The sequence below is a fragment of the Aotus nancymaae genome, unplaced genomic scaffold (assembly GCF_030222135.1).
Source record: "Aotus nancymaae isolate 86718 unplaced genomic scaffold, 86718_ANA_hifiasm-v0.15.2.pri h1tg000079l, whole genome shotgun sequence".
NCBI lineage: Eukaryota > Metazoa > Chordata > Mammalia > Primates > Aotidae > Aotus > Aotus nancymaae.
The window spans coordinates 2,564,444-2,584,824 of NW_026988494.1; the positions used below are offsets into that span (position 1 = coordinate 2,564,444).

The 20,381-nt window shown below is 35.2% G+C and overlaps 1 protein-coding gene across 1 annotated transcript in view; it reads right to left on the bottom strand.

The window, feature by feature from the left end:
* The window catches only part of KCNU1 (potassium calcium-activated channel subfamily U member 1), a 132,217-nt gene that overhangs the window by 70,412 nt on the left and 41,424 nt on the right, over positions 1-20,381 (bottom strand). The window contains exons 11-18 of the mRNA XM_064368685.1: positions 15,333-15,438; positions 14,125-14,207; positions 12,942-13,011; positions 12,361-12,513; positions 8,414-8,526; positions 7,978-8,049; positions 3,622-3,711; positions 3,388-3,485 (exon numbers count right to left, since the gene is read on the bottom strand). Coding sequence (XP_064224755.1) covers positions 3,388-3,485; positions 3,622-3,711; positions 7,978-8,049; positions 8,414-8,526; positions 12,361-12,513; positions 12,942-13,011; positions 14,125-14,207; positions 15,333-15,438 — 785 coding nt within the window. The remainder of the gene's footprint in view (positions 1-3,387; positions 3,486-3,621; positions 3,712-7,977; positions 8,050-8,413; positions 8,527-12,360; positions 12,514-12,941; positions 13,012-14,124; positions 14,208-15,332; positions 15,439-20,381) is intronic.

The window sequence follows — 20,381 nt, forward strand, 5'->3', positions numbered from 1 at the left end:
TATAAAAGATAAATTAAGACATTTTAAAGGTTAACAAGAACTTAGATCTTGTTGATATATGACAAAGCCTACAATAAATACTAATGGGATTCCTTGAGGTTGAAATAAAAGAACATTAGGCAGTAATTCAAATCCACATGAAGAAATAAAAAATCATATATACATATACCAACCTATACTTAACCCACCCTATAAACCAACTACACTTAACAGACATCCATATAACATTCCATCCAACAACAGAATAATACATGATCCTCCCAAGTATACTTTGAATAGTCTCCAGGATAGACCAGGTATTACAATACAGCAAGTCTTAAAAAAAAAATTGTAAGAATTTGTCAAAGTATGCTTTCCAACTAAATAAGAATACAATCAAAGAGAAAATTGGGAAAATTCACAAATACGTGAAAGTAAAAACAACACTTTTCTAAATAATGGGTCAAAAACATACAAAAAAAGAAAATGGCAAACACAAGGGAAATTATAAAGTATTTTAAATTAATGTAAATGAAAATATAACATAGTAAAAATACACCATGCTCTTAAAGGTACTTAGAGGAAAATTTTTTAGATATAAATGCCTATTTATTTATTTATTTTTTTGAGAGAAGTCTTACTCTATCACCCAGCTTGGAGTACAGTGGCATGATCTTGACTTACTGCAGCCTCCACCTCCTGGGCTCAAGTGACCTCTTGCCTCAGCCTCCCGAGTAGCACACCTAGCTAATTTGGATTAGAGACTTAAATGGAATACCCAAAACTACAAAACAACTAAAAGAAAATAATGGTTCAAGATGTTAAACTAGGAAAATATTTTATTGCTAAGACTTCAAAATCACAGGGAACAAAACCCAAAATAGACAATTGGTGCTATATTAAACCAAAACCCACACAGCAAAGCAATCAACAAACTGAAGAGACATCCGTAGAACTGGAGGAAATATCTGCAAACCATTTATCTGACATGAGACTAATATCCAGAATATACAAGGAACTCAATGGCAAAAAACCCCAAATAATCTGATTAAAAATAGGAAAATGACCTGAATAAACATTTAAAAGAAGACATACAAATGGTATATAAAAATGTTTAACATCATTAATTATCAAATAAATGCAAATCAAAACTACAATGAGCTGTCATGTTACTCCAGTTACAATGACTATTATCAAAAAGACAAAACAAAACAAAACAAAACAAAACAGTAGGTGCTGACAAGGGTTTGGAGAACAGGGAACTCTTAAACTATCTTGGTAGAAACGTGAATTAGTAGAGCTGCTATGGAAAACATATAGGAATTCATCAAAAAACTAAAAGTAGAACTACCGTATAATCCAGCAATTCTACTACTGGATATCTATCAAAGAAGACGAAGAAGAAGAAGGAGGAGGGGAGGAGGAGGAGGGAGAAGGAGGAGGAGGAGGGAGGAGGAGGGAAAGAAGAAGGGCAGTGTATCAAAAAGAATCTGCACTTCTATGTTTATTGTAGGTCTATACACAATAACTAAGTTATGGAAGCAACCTAAATGTTCATCAAAAGATAAATAGATAAAGAAAATATGGTACATATAAACAATGAAATACTATGCAGTCATTAAAAAGGATGAAATCCTGTCATTTGCAGCAAGGTAGTTGAGGCTGGAGAACATTAGGTTCGCCACATGTTCACCCACATGAAGCTAAAAGACAATTGAGTTAACGGAAATAGAGAGTCAAATTACGGTTACTAAAGGATGAGAAGTAGAGAGAGAGGGAAAGAAAGGGGGAGATTGGTTAGAGAATGCAACGTTACAGCAGGACAGGAGGAATAATTTTTAGTGTCCTTCATAATTAACTATAATTTAAGGCGTATTTTCAAAAGACTAGAAGGGAGGATTTTGAATATTCACAACGCAAAGAAAGTGACAAAAGTTTGAGGTGATGGATGGATATGCTAATTACCCTGATTTGATCATTATACATTGTATATCCGTATCAAAATATTTGTATTTCAAAAATATATGCAATTATTAACATGTGAACTAAAAGTAATAGGAAAAAAATTTAAAAATAAATGAAAAGACAAGGATTACTGAAAAGGGTTTTGCAGATTCAAGACTAGGAGAATGGATTTCAGTAACAAGTGATAGAGCCTGACCCAAAGCCAGGAGGAGCAGATTCACTGGTTGTTGATGCAGAGGTGACGGAAGGAGACAACTACAGACCAAAGTTAATTAGAAACCTCAGGAGAAATCAGTGAAGACTTGCGGCTCACTGCAAGAACACTCATGGTGCTAAGTCGGCTTACTCTGGCATTTAAATAACATTCTGGAAAGAAGGAGAGAATAGAAACCTTAGGAATGAACATAGTCCTGGTAGAAAATTCCTATTTTGAATTGACTAAGTTTAAATTCTGAAACACTGGGGTTTTACACAAAGAGTATGAATGTACTTGGAGGAGGCTAAGGTTTAAACCAGAAGGGATTAAGTGATTATGAATGCTTTAGATTAATTTTTCCTTTTCTGCCATTAAGTGGAAAGGGTTGCTGGTAAACTGCTGAGTTCAGTTAGAGAAAATAGAGAAAATTACATTCCCTCAGCACCAAGTCAGGATGAGTAAACTTTAAACTTCTTGCCATCCATTAAGGAAACAGAGTACTCAAAGTATGATCATGAGGTAGCATCCTCATGGCCAATGAAACAGTCGAGTAATAGGCTGAGTTTTCAGTCCAAAGTTGTGAAAAACTGTGAAATCATGACAAAGCAATGGGCTGAAAGTCAGCATGCCTGGGATTGAATATGGTGATGCCACTAACTGGCTATATGACTTTGGACAACGTGACTGGATCTCTTAAAATTCATTTGCTGCCGGGCGCAGTGGCTCAAGCCTATAATCCCAGTACTTTGGGAGGCCAAGGCAGGTGGATCACGAGGTCAAGAGATCGAGACCATCCTGGTCAACATGGTGAAACCCCGTCTCTACTAAAAATACAAAAATTAGCTGGGCACGGTGGCGCGTGCCTGTAATCCCAGCTACTCAGGAGGCTGAGGCAGGAGAATTGCCTGAACCCAGGAGGCGGAGGTTGCAGTGAGCTGAGATCGCGCCATTGCACTCCAGCCTGGGTAACAAGAGCGAAACTCCGTCTCAAAAAAAAAAAAAAAAAAAGAAAAAGAAAAGAAAATTCATTTGCCTCCCTTTAAAGGAATTGAATTAGCTAACTAGTTAGGCTTCTTCCAGCTCCAAAACACTGATTCTCATGTCTCATGTGAACGGTGAGGAAGTGCCTCCACTTCCTGGCCAAGTTCAAATGGACATTGCCTTTTAAGAGATGGAACCCTCTTCTCTTTCCTCAGGCAGTTCCCTAGAGGCTGAGCTAAGGACAGCCAGATACAAAGTGCAATTACCTGGGATGCGCTGCCGGTTTCTGCTTTTGCAGCCACAGTTTGTAATTCGCTCAGGAATAAACACATCTTTGTGACACTTCTCACAGTAAAACAAGGCTCTGGACAAGGAAAGAAAAGCAAGAATGGCTTACGTGCGTCTTAACACCAAGGAGGCGAGGTGCTGACTCAGTAGGCCTCCCATTAAGCTGTTTCTGCTTTAGTGCTTTCCCCCCATAAAGTAATAAAAAAAATTACCTTTTGACTTCCTTTGGAGTTTCAGCAATAAAGAACCCTAATGTGTTCCTATGTATCTTAACTTGTGCAGGTGGATTTAGTATCAGACCACTGGAAACGAAAACAAACACACGGTAATGTTTCCCTCTGATTTCAGTGGCAACAGTTGGTGCTTCTTTCTGTTATGATCAACGGATTCTAAGTTGCTAAGTTAACCAGATTCAATCTCCTCTTACTGCTGGAGAATGTGAATTTGACATTTGTAATCCTTTGTTTGATTGTGGCTGACTATGCAAAGGGGAGCCAGGGAACAATCTGATGAGTGAGCTGAACACGCAGTGGACGTGCGCAGCGACGCTCCTTCCGGATTGTGTCATGCATCTGAGATGGTCCAACCAACTCAGGTGCATGACACCTAGCTGATTTAAGCTATCAAATGACAAATACACCAAGACCATACAGTTGCCAGGCCTAGCATCATCCTAGTAGTGTTCTTCTTTGGGCCACTTGTCATTTAAAATTAATCTTTAACCAGTTGGATTCAAAAGTTCCTTGTATTTGCCTATGCAGATTTTGAGGTTGTGCATTTCTTTTGACTTCACTTTTGTTTATGTTGATTGCAAGATTTTTGAGAGCAGAAACCATGTGAATTATTTCTATTATTATATTACTTGAATCTTTTGATTTTCTGTTTTCTTGTGGTTTATGTGTTTTAGAATACTGTGTTATTGTTTTCTGTCCATGATACTCTTTGATGCATTACTCTGCTACGGTTTTTAGAATTACCCACATTTCTTCCTGTTTATCAGGATCTCCTGCCTTTATTTCCTTCAATTCAGATGTCTAATATGGTGAAGTCTTACAATCCTATAATTCTCCTTATTTCCAGAATGGAAGTTCTTCTTTCCTCTTTTAAAAATCATCCCTCATCTTGTATTCACATGGAAATGAGGTGAAGTTTTAATTCTGGCAAAGCTTATTCTGTTGTTGGGATACTCACACCTTCAAGTGTTAGAGAACCCTCACAAAAATAAATGGGCTTGCACAGCCAAAGTTCTTCAGCCCTATGCCAAGAATAGACCCAGGTTGTATAGCTGTGTTCAGGAAGATTACTACCTAAGACAATGGATGGCCTTTTCTGAGTATTTGCTGACTTATATTAATGAGTGTAATAACTGGTTTTAACTTTGGAAGGAAAAGACTAAAAACTAAAAGTAGAACTACCACATAACAGCTGTGACCCCTTAAATATTATCGGCTGATGCTCACTAACTAGCAGATACATGTTTAGTTGTGTCTTAGTTGTGTCTCTCTTTTTTTTAGACAGAGTTTCACTCTTGTTGCCCAGGCTGGAGTGCAATGGTGTCATCTCAGCTCACTGCAACTCTGCTTTCCAGGTTCAAGTGATTCTCCTGTCTCAACCTCCTGAGAAGCTGGGATTATAGGCACAAGCTACCATGCCCAGCTAACTTTTTGTATTTTTAGTAGAGATGGAGTTTCATCGTGTCGGCCAGGCTGGTCTCAAACTCCTGACCTCAGGTGATCCACCGCCTCAGCCTCCCAAAGTGCTGGGATTACAGGTGTAAGCCACCGTGCCCAGCCACTCCTTTTTTTTTTTAAAGGTAAGAATTTTCTCTGAACTCATATTAAATATCTAGCTATGAAGATACTCTCACAATAAAACATATATTCAATTGTATTTGAGAAAAGAGGTTAGCCTTTCTTAAGGATTTTCCTAAAGTGGTGTTATTCGTGATTCCCTCTTTATGATTTGCCCAGTTGCTCTATCAGAGAATGTTTGTCCCCAGAACAAAATCATTACACTGTGTGACTGGGGTCAGATCCCTAAGAAAAACTCTTATAAAATTATCCAAGCCTTTTGCGAGTCTTAGGATCTCTTCAAGCTTGCCAATTAGAAGAGGAATTAAAAGATCAGAAAAGATAGGTTTTTTTCCCCAGAATTTCAATGTATTTGCTTAAAGCCCAGATATTTAAATGTGCAGTCTTCCTTCTACCAATAATGGCAGCAGTGAATTTACTACAGGATGGTGACAGAAGCACAGCCCTGGAGCCAGAGTACCTGAGTTCAGATCCTGGCTCTGCCACTTGGGAGTTGTGTGAGGTTGGGAAAATGATTTAACTTTCTGGGGTTCAGCTTCCTCCTCTGTAAAACTAGACTAATAATAACATCTTACAGCACTGTTGTGAGGATTATTCAAGAGTTAACACATGTAACGGGTCTATAGCAGTGTTGGTCACAAAGTATCAATCACGTAAAAGAATGTTATTATCAATAGATTTGCCAAATCAGAAGTTAATTTCTTTGATTCACCAGACTTCCCAGTGAGAAGCCAAACTGTTTCAGCAGTTCCCTCTTTCATCAGGGCACATGTGTGTTGAGTAGTAAACAGGATTTCTTAAACCTACGTGGGATTAGTTGCTAAATAAATATGCATGTTTCTGGTCTGTGATGTCCTAACTGCCGTCTGAATAAAGTTTACAGAAATCTAGATTGTTAAGAGGTGGAAAGGATCTTAAGGGCATGTGGTTGTAGTTTCCAAATTCCAGTGAATGAACCAATTATATCATGGAGACTTGAGAAAGAATTCTCAGGCTCACCCTTGAAGATTTTGATTTTGCACAGTCAGAAGTGGGGCTTTGGAATCTGTAAGTCTTTTAAAATTTTGTAAATAATTCTGACATATAGCCCAGGTGGCTGAAAGCCAAAGTTTTTACTAAAACTTGATAAAAATTTTAGGCCAGTCTGAAACCCAAACTACCTGGCTTATGATTCCAAGTCTACCCTTTTTACTATGACCTGTTTCTAGTAGGAGGCCCATTTATGCAGATATTTACATTCAGAGGTTTTGATTTTGAGGTTTTCTTGAGCATGGCAGAATTTTTAAACAGAACTTAGCCAGACAGACAGTATTACTTATTCTCTTCTTTGTGACCTGCTTTTTACAATATCCCACTGATGTCTTCTACCCAGATGTCTTCTACATCCTCTTAACTCAGATCTTTTCTTCTTTCCAACCTTTCACATCTAATAATTCATTTATAGTTCATCTGATATAATTTTAAATTATTTCATTTTGAATGTTTTCCTAAAATTTTAGAATTTCTGGTAGTGTCAATTTTAGAACTGGAAGGTGTGTGAGAAAGTCATTAACTCTATTTCCTCATTCTACAAATGATGAATCCTTCACAATCACAGGGCCAGTAAAATAGTCAGGATCAGAATCTAGTCTGTTAATTCCTATTTAGCACAAGTTAACTTTTCACTAAAATGGACACATGAGCCAACATACAGTCTTTCTTGCCCTCATCCCATTTAAGTCCCAGCCCTTTTCTTTATGCATCTTTTTTCTCTATATTATAGTATCTGTTTGTCTTTCTTTCCCCCCCTTTTCTCCCATTTAGGTTTATGTACATTTCATTTGTTCTGAATTTTTATTTTGCATTATGTGATGACTTCTCTTACTCTCATATTTATTCACTTATGGGTTCTCGGGAAATGCTGATGTCTGGTGATGTTACCTCCTCTTTATCCACTCTATCAATAATAGCCTTTGTCCAGTAGGCTGGTCAGATTCCCATTTTGCCATATTTTATCATTTACTTTTCTTGAAAATTATTTTTTGTAGAGAGAACTTTGGTCTGTCACCTAGGCTAAAGTGCAGTGATGTGATCTCAGCTCACTGCAACCTCTGCCTCCCAGGTTCAAGCAATTCTCGTGCCTCAGCCTCCCAAGTAGCTGAGATTACAGGGCCAGGTGCACCACCATGCCCCACTAATTTTTGTATTTTTAGTAGAGACGGGGTTTCACCGTGTTGGCCAGGCTGCTCTCAAACTCCTGGCCTCAAGTGATCTGCCTGCCTCAGCCTCTCAAACTCCTGGCCTCAAGTGATCCTCCTGCCTCAGCCTCTCAAGGTGCTGGCATTACAGGCATGAGCCACTATGCCTGGCCTTGTCCTTTACTTTCCATGGCCAGTGTTTGTGGGAACATTTTTATCACAAATAATTCAATTTTGTAGTATTATTTCATGGTCAAGATCTGGTAATATTATTAAGGAAAACAGATCTGAATAGGTGACCATTTCTTCTTTTCTCTGCTCCTGAGAGAGAACTGGGGCAGGGTCTGAGGAACAAAGGGGAAGTGTTTACCTACGAGGGTTACCACCCTAACCTCAGCCATCAGAGACTGCACTGTATGACCACAGCAAGGGAGCCAAGGAGCCCCAGAGGCTGCCTCTCAACCAACCCACCAATGGAAAAAAGCTTAGTTATGGCTGCATCTTTGGAAAAAGTCTTAATCACAAAGATTCTCCAGAAAAAAAAAAAAAAAACTTAAAAGATGAGCAGACTTATTGGTACCAGAAACCGTCATTGAAGAGGGACTTGTATTCAATGGCTATCAACAGGAGGTGCATCTTCAGAAAGCAGAGCCTGGGAAGGAAGACGAGGAATTGTAAGGAGAGAGAGAACATAAGGGTACCAGTGAACAAGAAAATAAGTAACACTCTGTGTCCTGTGCCTAGGAGAAAACCAACATCTTAGAGTAAAAACTCCCAATATGGAATGATTCCTTGTAAGGGAATCCACCTGAAGTAACCAAGAGTCAATGTGCCAACTGGGAAAGAGATGAAATTGCCCCACCCCAACTGTAAACTTCTAAGTGGCAGGGACCCTGGGCGATCCATTCTTAGATGTTCAGTGTGTAATGGAGCCTGGCCTACAGTAAGCCCTCAATGAACCTTGTTGAAAGAATGTTGTTGCCTGAAAAATGAGGGAAGTATTTCACTTCATTTACCGGGCAACTTCAGGAAAACTCATTCCAGTAAAATCATCAGAGAGACGTTGGGTCAGAATTTTGTTCTTCATGCCATTCAAGAAATATTTCTGCCAGGTCTGTTTAGGAGAAACCTGGAACACACAATCATGACACATGAAGCAAAATGACAAGGAAGGTGGAATGTTAGAATTCACATTGCATATTCTGTTAAGCAGCGAACGATTTATTAAAAGGAGATTTATCTTAGTTCCTAACTAGAGACATGTTAAAGGAATAACTAAAAAGTTAACTCCATCTCAACTATTTTTACCAGAGTTCAGGATGAGGCAGACACATCATGACTTATTTTCTTCCCAGATGACATTCAAGTTTCCTTGCTGGCAGTGAGAATTCTCCATTGCCCGCTCCTGATTTCAGCTTTTGAGTTAGTAAAAATCAGATGGTAAGGCTAATGTGGAATCTAAATTACCTCTTTCGGGATATGACTATTCAAAATTGGTTTAAAACATTTTAGCTTTCTTCTAACCATGTACCTCAAAGAAGCAAATACTCAGACTTCTGCCCAGTATCAGAACACTTCGTAAGCTCAAGTGAACTTGAAGGGCTATCCTGATACATGGAAGAGAGAGAATGGAGAAATCAAGGCAAACAGTATATTTCTAGAGAAATGGGAGATGTGAAAGGAGAAAGATATCTCAAAAAGGCTAAAGGCACCAAACCTAACAGAAAGGCTGTTAGGAACTTATGGCTGATGTTTTGTCTAAGATCCTCTCCTCATCCTTCTTCACCTACTGCCATGAGAATCACCACCACACTGCTCTGATACAGCAAGACAGGCTTCTGAAAGCCCAGAATCTCAGATGAAAACCTTGCATTCCATTTTTTTTTCTTTTTTTGAGACGGAATCTTGCTCTGTCACCAGGCTGGAGTGCAGTGGTGCGATCTTGGCTCATGGCAACCTCTGCCTCCCCGGTTCAAGTGAATCTCCTGCCTCAGCCTTCCCGGTAGCTGAGACTACAGGTGTGTGCTACCATGCCCAGTTAATCTTTTTATTTTTAGTATAGACAGGGTTTCACCATGTTGGCCAGGATGGTCTCGATCTGTTGACCTTGTGATCTGCCCGCCTTGGCCTCCCAAAGTGCTGGGATTACAGGTGTGAGCCACCACTCTCGGCTGAAAATCTTGAATTTCTAAACCTTTAGGAGCACTGTGCTCTGTAGAGATATGGCTGGTTCAGAAATTCTCTTCAAATGGTCATGATGCAGTATGAGAAAAGCAAGACAAAAACAAACACACAGACAAACGATTCTGCCCTACCAAAAAAGACAGACTATTTCGGGCAATCCAGTGCCTGCTTCCACCACCAAGATTCAGCTGAATGAATCTTCTTCCTTTTCTCACTTTCTTAAAGTCCTCTCATGAGGAGGACTCTGATCATTGAGTGGTTCATACCACTATGTAATTTCCAATAACTAAAGAAATTGGCTTATTTCTAAATGTTTCAATTTTTTAAAGAAGATAAAAAATGACAACCTGGGGATGGAGAAGACTTCCTGAGATAGTTTTTAAAAGATCAGAAAAGAAAACAGGGGGAATTTGGATAGTAGAATCTGGGTGCTCAAGTAAGCCTGTTGGATCAGATCTAATCTAAATTTAAGTTTAAGGCAATGCTCTGAACCAAGAACCAACCGGAAATGTTCTTCAAGCTACAATTTCTCACAATATGATCAATATAATTAAAACACATTGCATTGATTCAAGGCCTTTTAATCTGAGTTCTCAGAAGTTTTACAAATATTAACTCAATACTTGGAAAAAGCTGGTTATGAGATTAATAACTTTAATTTTATAGGTAGAGAAATTGATAGTCAGGGAAAGTAAGGGCCTACTCTGAGAGAAATGGAGCATAAAACTCTGGAGTCCCGGCCATTAAAGCAAAGTCAATAGTTTGTTACAGAATCTAAAGCACCAGAGAAGAATTCAGTTTTCACACATCTTGCCCGATTCTGTTCAGTTTAGGATTCCTGAAAGCAGGTTTCAGACTTCACTCAAGAAAAAAAAATTATGGAGACCACAAATATCTCTCAACTCCTATAAGCTAAAATCCATCTTGTATAAATAATGACGGGCGATCATCTTTAGTGAGGACGTTACAGCTCTAGATCTTATTTTTATTTTATTTACTTACTTATTTATTGAGACACAGTCTCACTTTGTTGCCTAGGCTGGAGTGCACTGGCATAATCTCAGCTCACTGCAACCTCCACCTCCCGGGTTCAAGTGATTCTCCTGCCTCAGCCTCCCCAGCTACTGGAACTACAGGTGCATGCCACCATGCCTGGCTAATTTTTTTTTTTTTTTGTATTTTTAGTAGAGACAGGGTTTCACTATGTTGGCCAGGCTTGTCTCAAACTGCTGAGTTCAAGTGATCCACCAGCCTCAGCCTCACAAAGTGTTGGGATTTACGAGCATAAGCCACTGTTCCCGACAACAACCCTAGCTTTTTTTTTTTTCTTAAAGAGAAACACAATAGGATGGTTTTACATCTCTATCTTTTATAGTTTCATGAAGGAGGCTAAGTCTTCATATAGATTTCTCATTCCATTTATTTTCATTTATTTTCTCCAACCATGGAGATTGAAATCACAATAATCTCAAGAAATATTGATGTTTTCTGATACTTTCCAAATACACAACACAAAGACAATGTCCTTATAGACCATTTTCTAGGCTTTATACAGTAACCACTAAATGAAAATAAAAGCTCATGTGTTGTAGCTGCATGAAGGCTCATTCCCTACACCCTGACTGTCATTTTTTTTTTAATCTGTACTTTTTATCTCTTTACATTCACAGAAAGAATCACAGAAACATTTCATTTGTTGCAGTTAGCATATAACTGGCCAGACCACTTCTCACCTCTTTTGCTTTTTCTTAAATGGCACAAGGGAAGAAACAGAGAAAGATGCAAACATTTGTACTGAACAGAAGAAAGAGAACCGAGGAAAGAGTGAGCAAAGAGAGGTCAAGAGGGAAGTCAAGTGTATAAAAGGAAGCATGGACTCAGAATATAATGGAAAGTAAGGTCATTCTCTGCAAGGGCTTTAGAAAAGGAAGACCAGGACCAGCCAAGGGTTAGAACACCTTGCCTGAAGCATTTCATGAAAATGGTACTTGGAAGACCACCTTTTAGCTACAAAATTTTATCCCAAGAGTCACTTTTAGCCCCTTACTTTGTCTCAGACAAAGGTATCAAAAATCTTGATGTGAGACAGTGTGTGGAGATAACACCAGAGGCACAGAGCACTGTGGTAACAACACTGTGGACCAGACAGTTCTGGCTCTGCAGCTCACCAACTTACGCTGTGATCAAATTAGTTAGTTTCACCAGTTCACTGCTGGGAAACAAAATACTACTGACGGGAAGTACAAGACAGTAGGCACTCATTATGTGGTCACTATTATTATTCCAGCATGGAATTCTCCCTAAAACAACCTGGAAAAATTAGATTTTAATTATTATTTGTATCATTATTTCTATTTGATGAATGTAATTATTATTATACCAATTATTATTTTGTATTTAACTTGTTTTGGAATATATGAATCCTCCATTAATAATATAACTTTTATTTATATTTTCACTTTCAATAACTCAATGCTTCTACCTTGATGAATTTACTTTGATTTATAACATCCTGGACTGTAGTTAGGAAGCAGAGTTATCATTTTTCTGTTTTGTAGATAAATACTCTAAGGCAGGAATAATATAAATGATTTCTTCAAGGTCAATGTGGTACCTAGGACTTTTAAATCCAGATCTTCTCATTCCTTTCAGCTCAAGCAGAAGTCAAATCTCATTTCTTGGGGCCTTCATGCTTCTTTCAAAAATTTTTTTCTACTTCTGATGTTAATATGTAGGACATGGGACAGAACCAAGAATCGACATTAATTTACAAGGTTACCTTTTTGTTTTGCTCCACAAATAGAGACGTAAGGAGGGTACACAAGCCTGGCACCAAACAGCCTTGGGCGATGAATCCAAGCTTTAATTCAGCAAAGCAGATGATGTTGTCTCCAGTGCTCCAGTTCCAGCTGGGAATCTTCGGCAGATAGACCTGTTCCATGGTACAAAGCAGGTCAAGCATTAGGAATAAACACACCTCAAGAAAGCCCTTTTGGATGAATGTCTTACTTTCTTTAATTTACTTGAAATCATTTATTTTTCATTCTTGCACATAAAAGTGGTGCCCAGGTCAATGAAAATGATAAGAACAAATTCAGCATTTGAAAGTGGTTAGTGGTCAATGACTCTCATGTTCTGCAGCAAAAGTAGCTAGAGTTGCAAAATCAGGTCAAACGGCTTAAACCTTGAATTCTGTCCCCAATTTACATTCTTAAGTGATTATCCATCTTAATGAGACTCCAATTTTTACCTAGGATTAGCAAAAACTTTTTATTTACACATCCATTAGAAATAAAAATGTTCAACTAGCTATACTGATTAAAAGAAGGGGAGACTGAATATGCTAGAATGTTACAATACCTTGTTATGGGATTGAAGTATCTGTATGATGACTCTGCTGGTAGGGAAGTGGTTCTTGATTGAGAGCACCCTATATAAATCCCAAACACTCACATTAATGATGTGTCATATCCAAAGGGTTTTGTAATGTAATTCAATTCAGAGTTAAATTGATATGTAGGTAAGTGTAGAAAAACTTGGCATATAATAAATTTTATCGTTATGTTATTTCCTATAAAATGTTTTTAGTAGCATACATAGAAGAGCATAATTGTTTTCATACTTTGCAAACCAAATCTATGGAATGATTATCTCTTGGTATTAGAAGACTGCGCTCTTCTGAGATCAATTCTTGAGGAGGAAATCAACAGTTTCATGTTTTAGCCTTCAAATCCAAACCTAATAATTACAGGTAAAAATAGAAATTTGATGGGTTGTCTGTAGTTTGAAATAGCTCATAGATTGTCTGATTCAACTATTTCATTTTACAAATTAAGAAACTAAGATCTATCTCAGATTTACTGTATTGCGCATGGTACAAATTTTCAGCTGTTTCTTGCTATATGTAATGTCACCTTCAGCTGCACGTATTTATTTTACTCTGGAGATTGGAAGTTCATCTGGATTAGGCAAAATGCCATTGACATCATAATCACAGTTGGATCTTTGTCACCACAAGTCAGATTCCTGCTCAAAGAATTCATAGTTTAATGTCATAGCACAGACTCTAGCCATCTTGAAAATACTTACTGATGCTCAAAAGCACATCATTCCGCACCATGCACAATCTTTCACCACAACTACTGGAGAAAAATCTCAATAAATAAAGTGCACCAATAGGGTTCATACAATTGCATCTTTATTTTTGAGGAGAGGATATTAGTTATAGTGGTGTAATCTGAATAATAATCACTTATTTGTATGCTTGCTTTTTAAATTCAGGTAGCTAGTATACATATGAAACTTCATGGAATTATATAAAGAAGCACGTACACTCTCAGATGCTCTATTTTCATTTCATTTCGCATCTGTTTGCACAGTCTTGGGGAGAGGACAAAAAGTAGGAAGAACCTTGGAATATAATGAACTTAGTGATATAATAGATGGCATTTTCTCCTGTTTATTCTTATGTACTGGGCATTACTTTAAAAGAGACAGAAAAAATAATCATGATAGTATACAAAACACAACACTAGCTTCTTACCTCATAATGTTGGAAATATCTTCAGCATCGGAATCACTGCACAAAGGGTTGGCTATGATCAGGCATGCCTCTGCAGATTCTACCTACCATTCAAGATCAGACAGCAGCCATCTTGTTAATTACATGGGACATGCTCTGGTCTTCCCCTTTCGGGTTTTCTCAGAATTTTGTAATAAAATTGCTAACAAAAAAGAGTACACACTTCGGAATGAGTTGTAATTAGGCTGTCTTTACATTAGATTGTTGTCCTGCAAATGCTGCAAAGGGAAAGGGCTGCAGCTGATGGGCCAGGGCACAGGGTCTGTGACACAGGTGAAAGATTGCTTTCAAATGGGTAAAATACAGAGTTATATTTTTCCTACCATCCATAACCATTGTTTGATGCCTAGGGATAAGCCATAAGACCTTTAGAAGCAATTGTCTATGTATTTACTTGTCTCTCAGGACAGTAAAGAACAGAGGAACTGGGAGTCTACTTGGCTCACAGTAAGCAGCTATTAAATATTGGTGGAGTGTGAATTTCGAAGTTCTAGAAAATTATTGAAGGGGCTCTTACAGTACTAAATTGCAGAAATAAGAAAGATTTTTCTGGGTCAGTCATTTTCTGCTTCAGTTCTTCATGTTTACTCTATAGATCTCGGTTTTAAACAGAAATTTTTCTGTTTTCTCCAAGACTGAGAACATGACAGGAAGCTGCATTTGATCTTAAGCCAAACCTGTTTAGAGGGTTGGCTGTTGCTCATTATTTTTAGTCCCAAATTTAATGGTATTTCTACTATTTTCCTTTATGCTTTTCCTATTGGAAAGCATATTCATGCATTTGGGAGAAGTTGATTAAAGCTGACAGACTCAGAGATCTGCCTTCTGGTAAGAATTCTATTTGTGTGGCAATATCAAACACATCTTGCTATCCATACCTTTTTCAGATCTCTTAGGCTGATAAAATAAAACTGATTTAGATAGAGAATTTTGTGAAATAAATAATTTAAATATAAGTGGTGGCAAACAGTGAGGTCTGCTTGACATTTGTCAAATCAGATTTGGAGGTCAATTATTACACCTCCTTTATGATTTTTAAAGTTGAGGTAATCATATTTTCTAACAATTAAAGAAGCTGATATAATACCTTTTCAAAAAACTATATATCCTATCATTTTAATTGTTGCAGCTTTGGAAAACTACAAGGAACAAAAACAACTAGATCTTACTGCAACTCGTCTCAGATCCTCCCACTTCATTGCAGATCCAGAAATGAACGTTGTGTAGGCCAAGTAGCATTTAAATATGGTTTCAAGTTCCAAAGAAGGAGGGGTCCTGGACAAAAAAGAATGTGGCAGCAATGAGGGAAAAAAGTTGATTGACTCTGGGTTTAGAGGTTTTTATAACTTATATAGTGCATTTAGTAGAATCCCTCATAGTAATATGAAAAAAATTGTTAATTTTTTTTAAATGTAATTACTAATGATGAACAAGTTCACTATTTAGTTTAAAAAACTGAGTTACCAAAACAGGCATAATATTTTAAAATAGCTATAAATTTAATAAAATGGCTTTTAAATACAGGAAGCAAAAATGAAAAAAAAACTAGATGGAGAAATTGATGAATCTGACACTGTCATGAGAGATTTTGACATATCTTTTTAAACTATTGATAGAGTAAGCAGAAAACAATCATCATGGATTTTGAACACACGTGTTTGATATTTATAAATTCTGAAAAGAACATTTAGAGGAACTAATTTTTATAAAGAATACACAAATATTTATTAAAGTAGTACTTTACTTGACAGATAATGAAAGCCTCAACACATTACAAAACATAGTTATTATATATAGTGATCTTTGATCACAATATAATTAACTTAGACGTTAACCAAAACACAAACAAAAACAGTTTTCATATTTAGAAATTAAAAAAAAAATAGATTGCTAGAAATCTATGGGATAAGAAGAAATTACAACAATTCTTTATCATTATTCTCAGAAATAAATTATGTTGAAAATATTAAACATATATTTTCCAGATACAATAACATCAGTGCCTTAGGAGTAATTTATAGCTTTAGAGACATATTAGAATAAGATTAAGGAAATAAGAAGAAAAGAAATAATAAAAACAAGAATAAGAAACAATGAAAAAGGGATGAAAAGATAAAACAGAGAAGATAAGCCACATGAAAAGTCAGTTCTTTGAAAAATAACCTAGCATAATAGGCAACAGTTTGATAAAGTTAATGGAGAAAAAAGAAAAGATAAAAATGATGTAAATATTGAATAAAGAAAATATAATACATATAAAGTCAAAGTAGATATAAAAAATAATAAAAGTGCAAATAACTAAATGTCAACAGCTCTGAAAACTTAAACAAAATGAACAAATTACTTAAAAATATATCTTACCAGAACTAACTCTAGAAGAAACAAAAAGCCTAAACAGCCCTATAACTGTTAAATAAATTGAAGCTGTAGTTTAAAATCTCTCAAAATACAACAAAAACAAACTCATACACAAACCTACACAACCAAACACACTCCCTGTCAATAAAATGTAGAAACCTACTGGTTTTACATGGTTTCATATTTAACTTCTACCATACTTTAAAGTAACACATAATCCCATTTTTATACAAAGCCCTTCAAAGACATTAAAAATATGAAATAGCTCCTAACCAATACTAAAAATGACAAAATAATCATGTTATCAAAAATATCAATGTGATTCATCACATTAACAAATTTAAAAACAACAATTATATAATCATCTCACATGCAGAGACAAATTGATAGAAATATTTCTTCATAGTTAAGAAATACAACTCATGGCATATTAGAAGTAGAAGATAATATTTTTGACCCAACAAATATCTTTAAATTAAAAAAGGTATCTTTAACAAAAGAATTAAAGGTTTTTTTTTTAAAATGAGAAGAAAAGATATCATCACTGTTTTATTTCAACATTATATTTCATGTCTCAGCAATCATATTATTTCTGATAAAGATAGTTTATTTCCTTCTTTCCAATCCTTAGGCGTATATTGTGTCTTGATTTTATTTTAAAGATTTATTTATAAAGATTTATAAATCTTGATTTACAAAGATTTATTTTACTATAAAGATAATAAAATAAAGATAAATTTTCAATGTTAATAATTATAAGCATAATTATACAAATATAAATAATTACAAAAATAATATAAATTTAATTATTTACATGGAAACCCCTAATATTACTACAGAAAAAAATAAAATTTATGTGGTTAGATATAAAAACTAATATACAAAATTTAATTGTGTTTTTCCTGTATAAAAGCAAACAATAAGTAAACCCAACTGGAAGATATTACTTTCACTAATATCAGAAAATACCAAGTTCCCAGAAATAAAAGTTAGTAAGCTCTCCACCTGAGAAATTATACCATATTTTTAAGGGGTACTAAATTAGAACTGAATAAATGAATAACTCCAGTATAGTAAAAGTTGGGAAGAGTTTGTAGCCTAAAGTAGTCAATGCTGCATCTAAAGTTTTGATTAGATTTTCACTAAATTTCTACAGTTTTCCATAATAAAATAATATACATGATAAAATAATTTTACAATTTATGTAAAATATAAAGGGCCAAGGAAAGCTTGTCAACTATCAAAAAACAAAATGAAAGGTAAAAAGACTTGCCCTATAGATATATAGGACTAGCTATAAAGTAATTAAAAGACTATATATAGCACTAATACAGGGATAGAGAAATTAATGAAGATTTATACAGAGTTATAAATCTTGATTTATATTTATTATAAAGATAATAAAATAAACATAAATTAATTTAATGTAAATAATTATAATACAAATATAAATAATTATACAATTAATTATAAATATAATTATTTACATGGAAACCCTTAATATTGCTACAAAAAAATAAAGTTTATGTGGTTAGAAAAAAGATTGATATACAAAATTAATTACAAGATTAATATGTGCAATTTCTATATAAAATTGAAAGTACACTATTTATAGTGGTGGCATGCCAGATCAGTGAGGAGAGAGAAGGGTTTTTCAATAACTGACATTGACAAAATAATTATATTTGTATGGAATAAGGTAAAAACTTTATAAATGTGTCTTACTCTACAAAAAATTCTAAATGAATTAGAGACTTAAATGACAAAAACAAAAATTTAAAATTATTTGTAGGAAATGTAGTTCAACATATTTTAAACAATGGAACGGAGAAAGAGTTTCTAAACAAAGACAAGAAGTGCTTTAATATAATAGAAAATATTCAATATTTGGCTATAATAATAGTATCAGAAGACATAGTATTCAGTAAAAAGGCAAATTATAAACTGGAAGAAGAAATTGCAGTTCCCACAACTGACTACGAATTAGTGTAAATAATATATTACGCATTCCTGAAATTAAATAACAAAAACTACACTAAATAGTTAAGTAAAAAAATAAATAGGCAAAACACATGAATGAGTATGTCATGGAAAGAAAAAAGATGTGTGACTAATAAACGTGGTGAAGCTCTACATCTGTAGTGATAAAGGGCATAGAAATCAAAACCACAAGAAGGTTCCATTTTACATTGATTTTTATTGCAAAGATTTAAAAAATAACCATACCAATTGTTAGAAAGAATGTAGATATATAGATATGTGAAGACTCTTACACATTTCTGAAAGGCTTGCAAAATGGTGCAATAACTTGGGAAAAAAGCCTAAAAATGAACATTCATATACTTAACACTATTAAGCACACACATGTACAAGCACATTGATAACAAAATTATTTCCAATTGCAAAATTTAGAGATAACCCCAATCACACCAAAAGAAGTGCGGAACTGAGGAAAATGAATATTACTAACAAGGAAAACCAATTAACTACAGCAACACTCAAAAATATGAAAGCATCTTACTAATATAATATATAGTGAATAAAACCTAACCCCCCAATTATTACACTGGTATGGTATTCCCTCTATAAAGTTTAACATGTCTAAAGTAATATGCACATTTTGGATGTGTATATAGATTTAATAAAACATAGGAGTAAGAAAGAATGGTAGTGATATTTAAAAAATTGACAGTAGGTTGAAATATGGAGAGGATCATACAGTTAGATATGGGTTATTGTCCTAAATTTCATCTTGGTGGTGAGTTCATGCATTGGTGCTTACATTATTAAAAATAAGTAGTAACATAAATAACCAAAATGTGCTTATGTGTAAACCAATTAAAGAAGAAAATTAAATCTTAGTAGGAAATGTAGTTCAACATATTTTAAACACTGGGATAGGGAAATATTTTCTAAACAAAAAACAAGAAGTGATTTAATATAATAGAAAATGTTCAATATTTGATTGTAATAATATTAAAAACTTTTAAATATCACAAAAACCTGCAATATTCAGTAAAAAGACAAATAAATTATCAACAGGAAGAAGAGATTTGCAATTCTCATAACTGATGCAGAATCATGTCATCCCTCTACTCACAGTACTCCAACAATCAGAACTGACACAAAGAAAATTACCTTTCTTAAAGTCAAGTCTCCACAACGGACTCAAGACACCTTTATCATCTGGCCCACTACCAACTGCAATATTTTCAAATACTCTGAAGTTATCAATCCTTTGGAATGAAACTTCCTTTTTTTCCTTAGAACACTTTGCATTCAGTATGTGATGTAGGATCATCAGTATATGTGGACAAGTGAGAGCTCTGTGCATGTTTGCATACAGAAAATATTAACAGAACTGAGAGCTTATACTTTCAAGAATAATAAATTAGGTAACTTCAGCCAACTCCCTACTGAGGATATATAAAAAAGCTGAATGAAATATTAAAACTGTCTCCTAAGAAATCATCCATGATATAAACACACAATGAAGAACTATCAGGCCAAAATCTGAGAGAAATCGAGTGAAGACCAATTTTCTTCCCATGAAGACACTTCATAATTCAGAAGACGCAGTTACCAAACTGAGATAACATTTGGTGGTCACACACGTCAAAGGACAAAAAGTGCAGTTCCCCTGACGTACAAAATGAAGAGTTTGATATCTTTTCCAAAATATAAGCTGCCATAACAAAAGCGTAGAAGCAAAGAAGAACGGTAAAATGGAATAATCTAACTTTTAAATGGGCTGTCATTCTGAGTTTGTCACCTGGGAAGTAAAGAGAGCTTCAAGCATTGTGCTTGGATTAAGACGGTCCTGAGGCAAAAGTGCCCCGTTTTACTTCACAAAAGTAAAA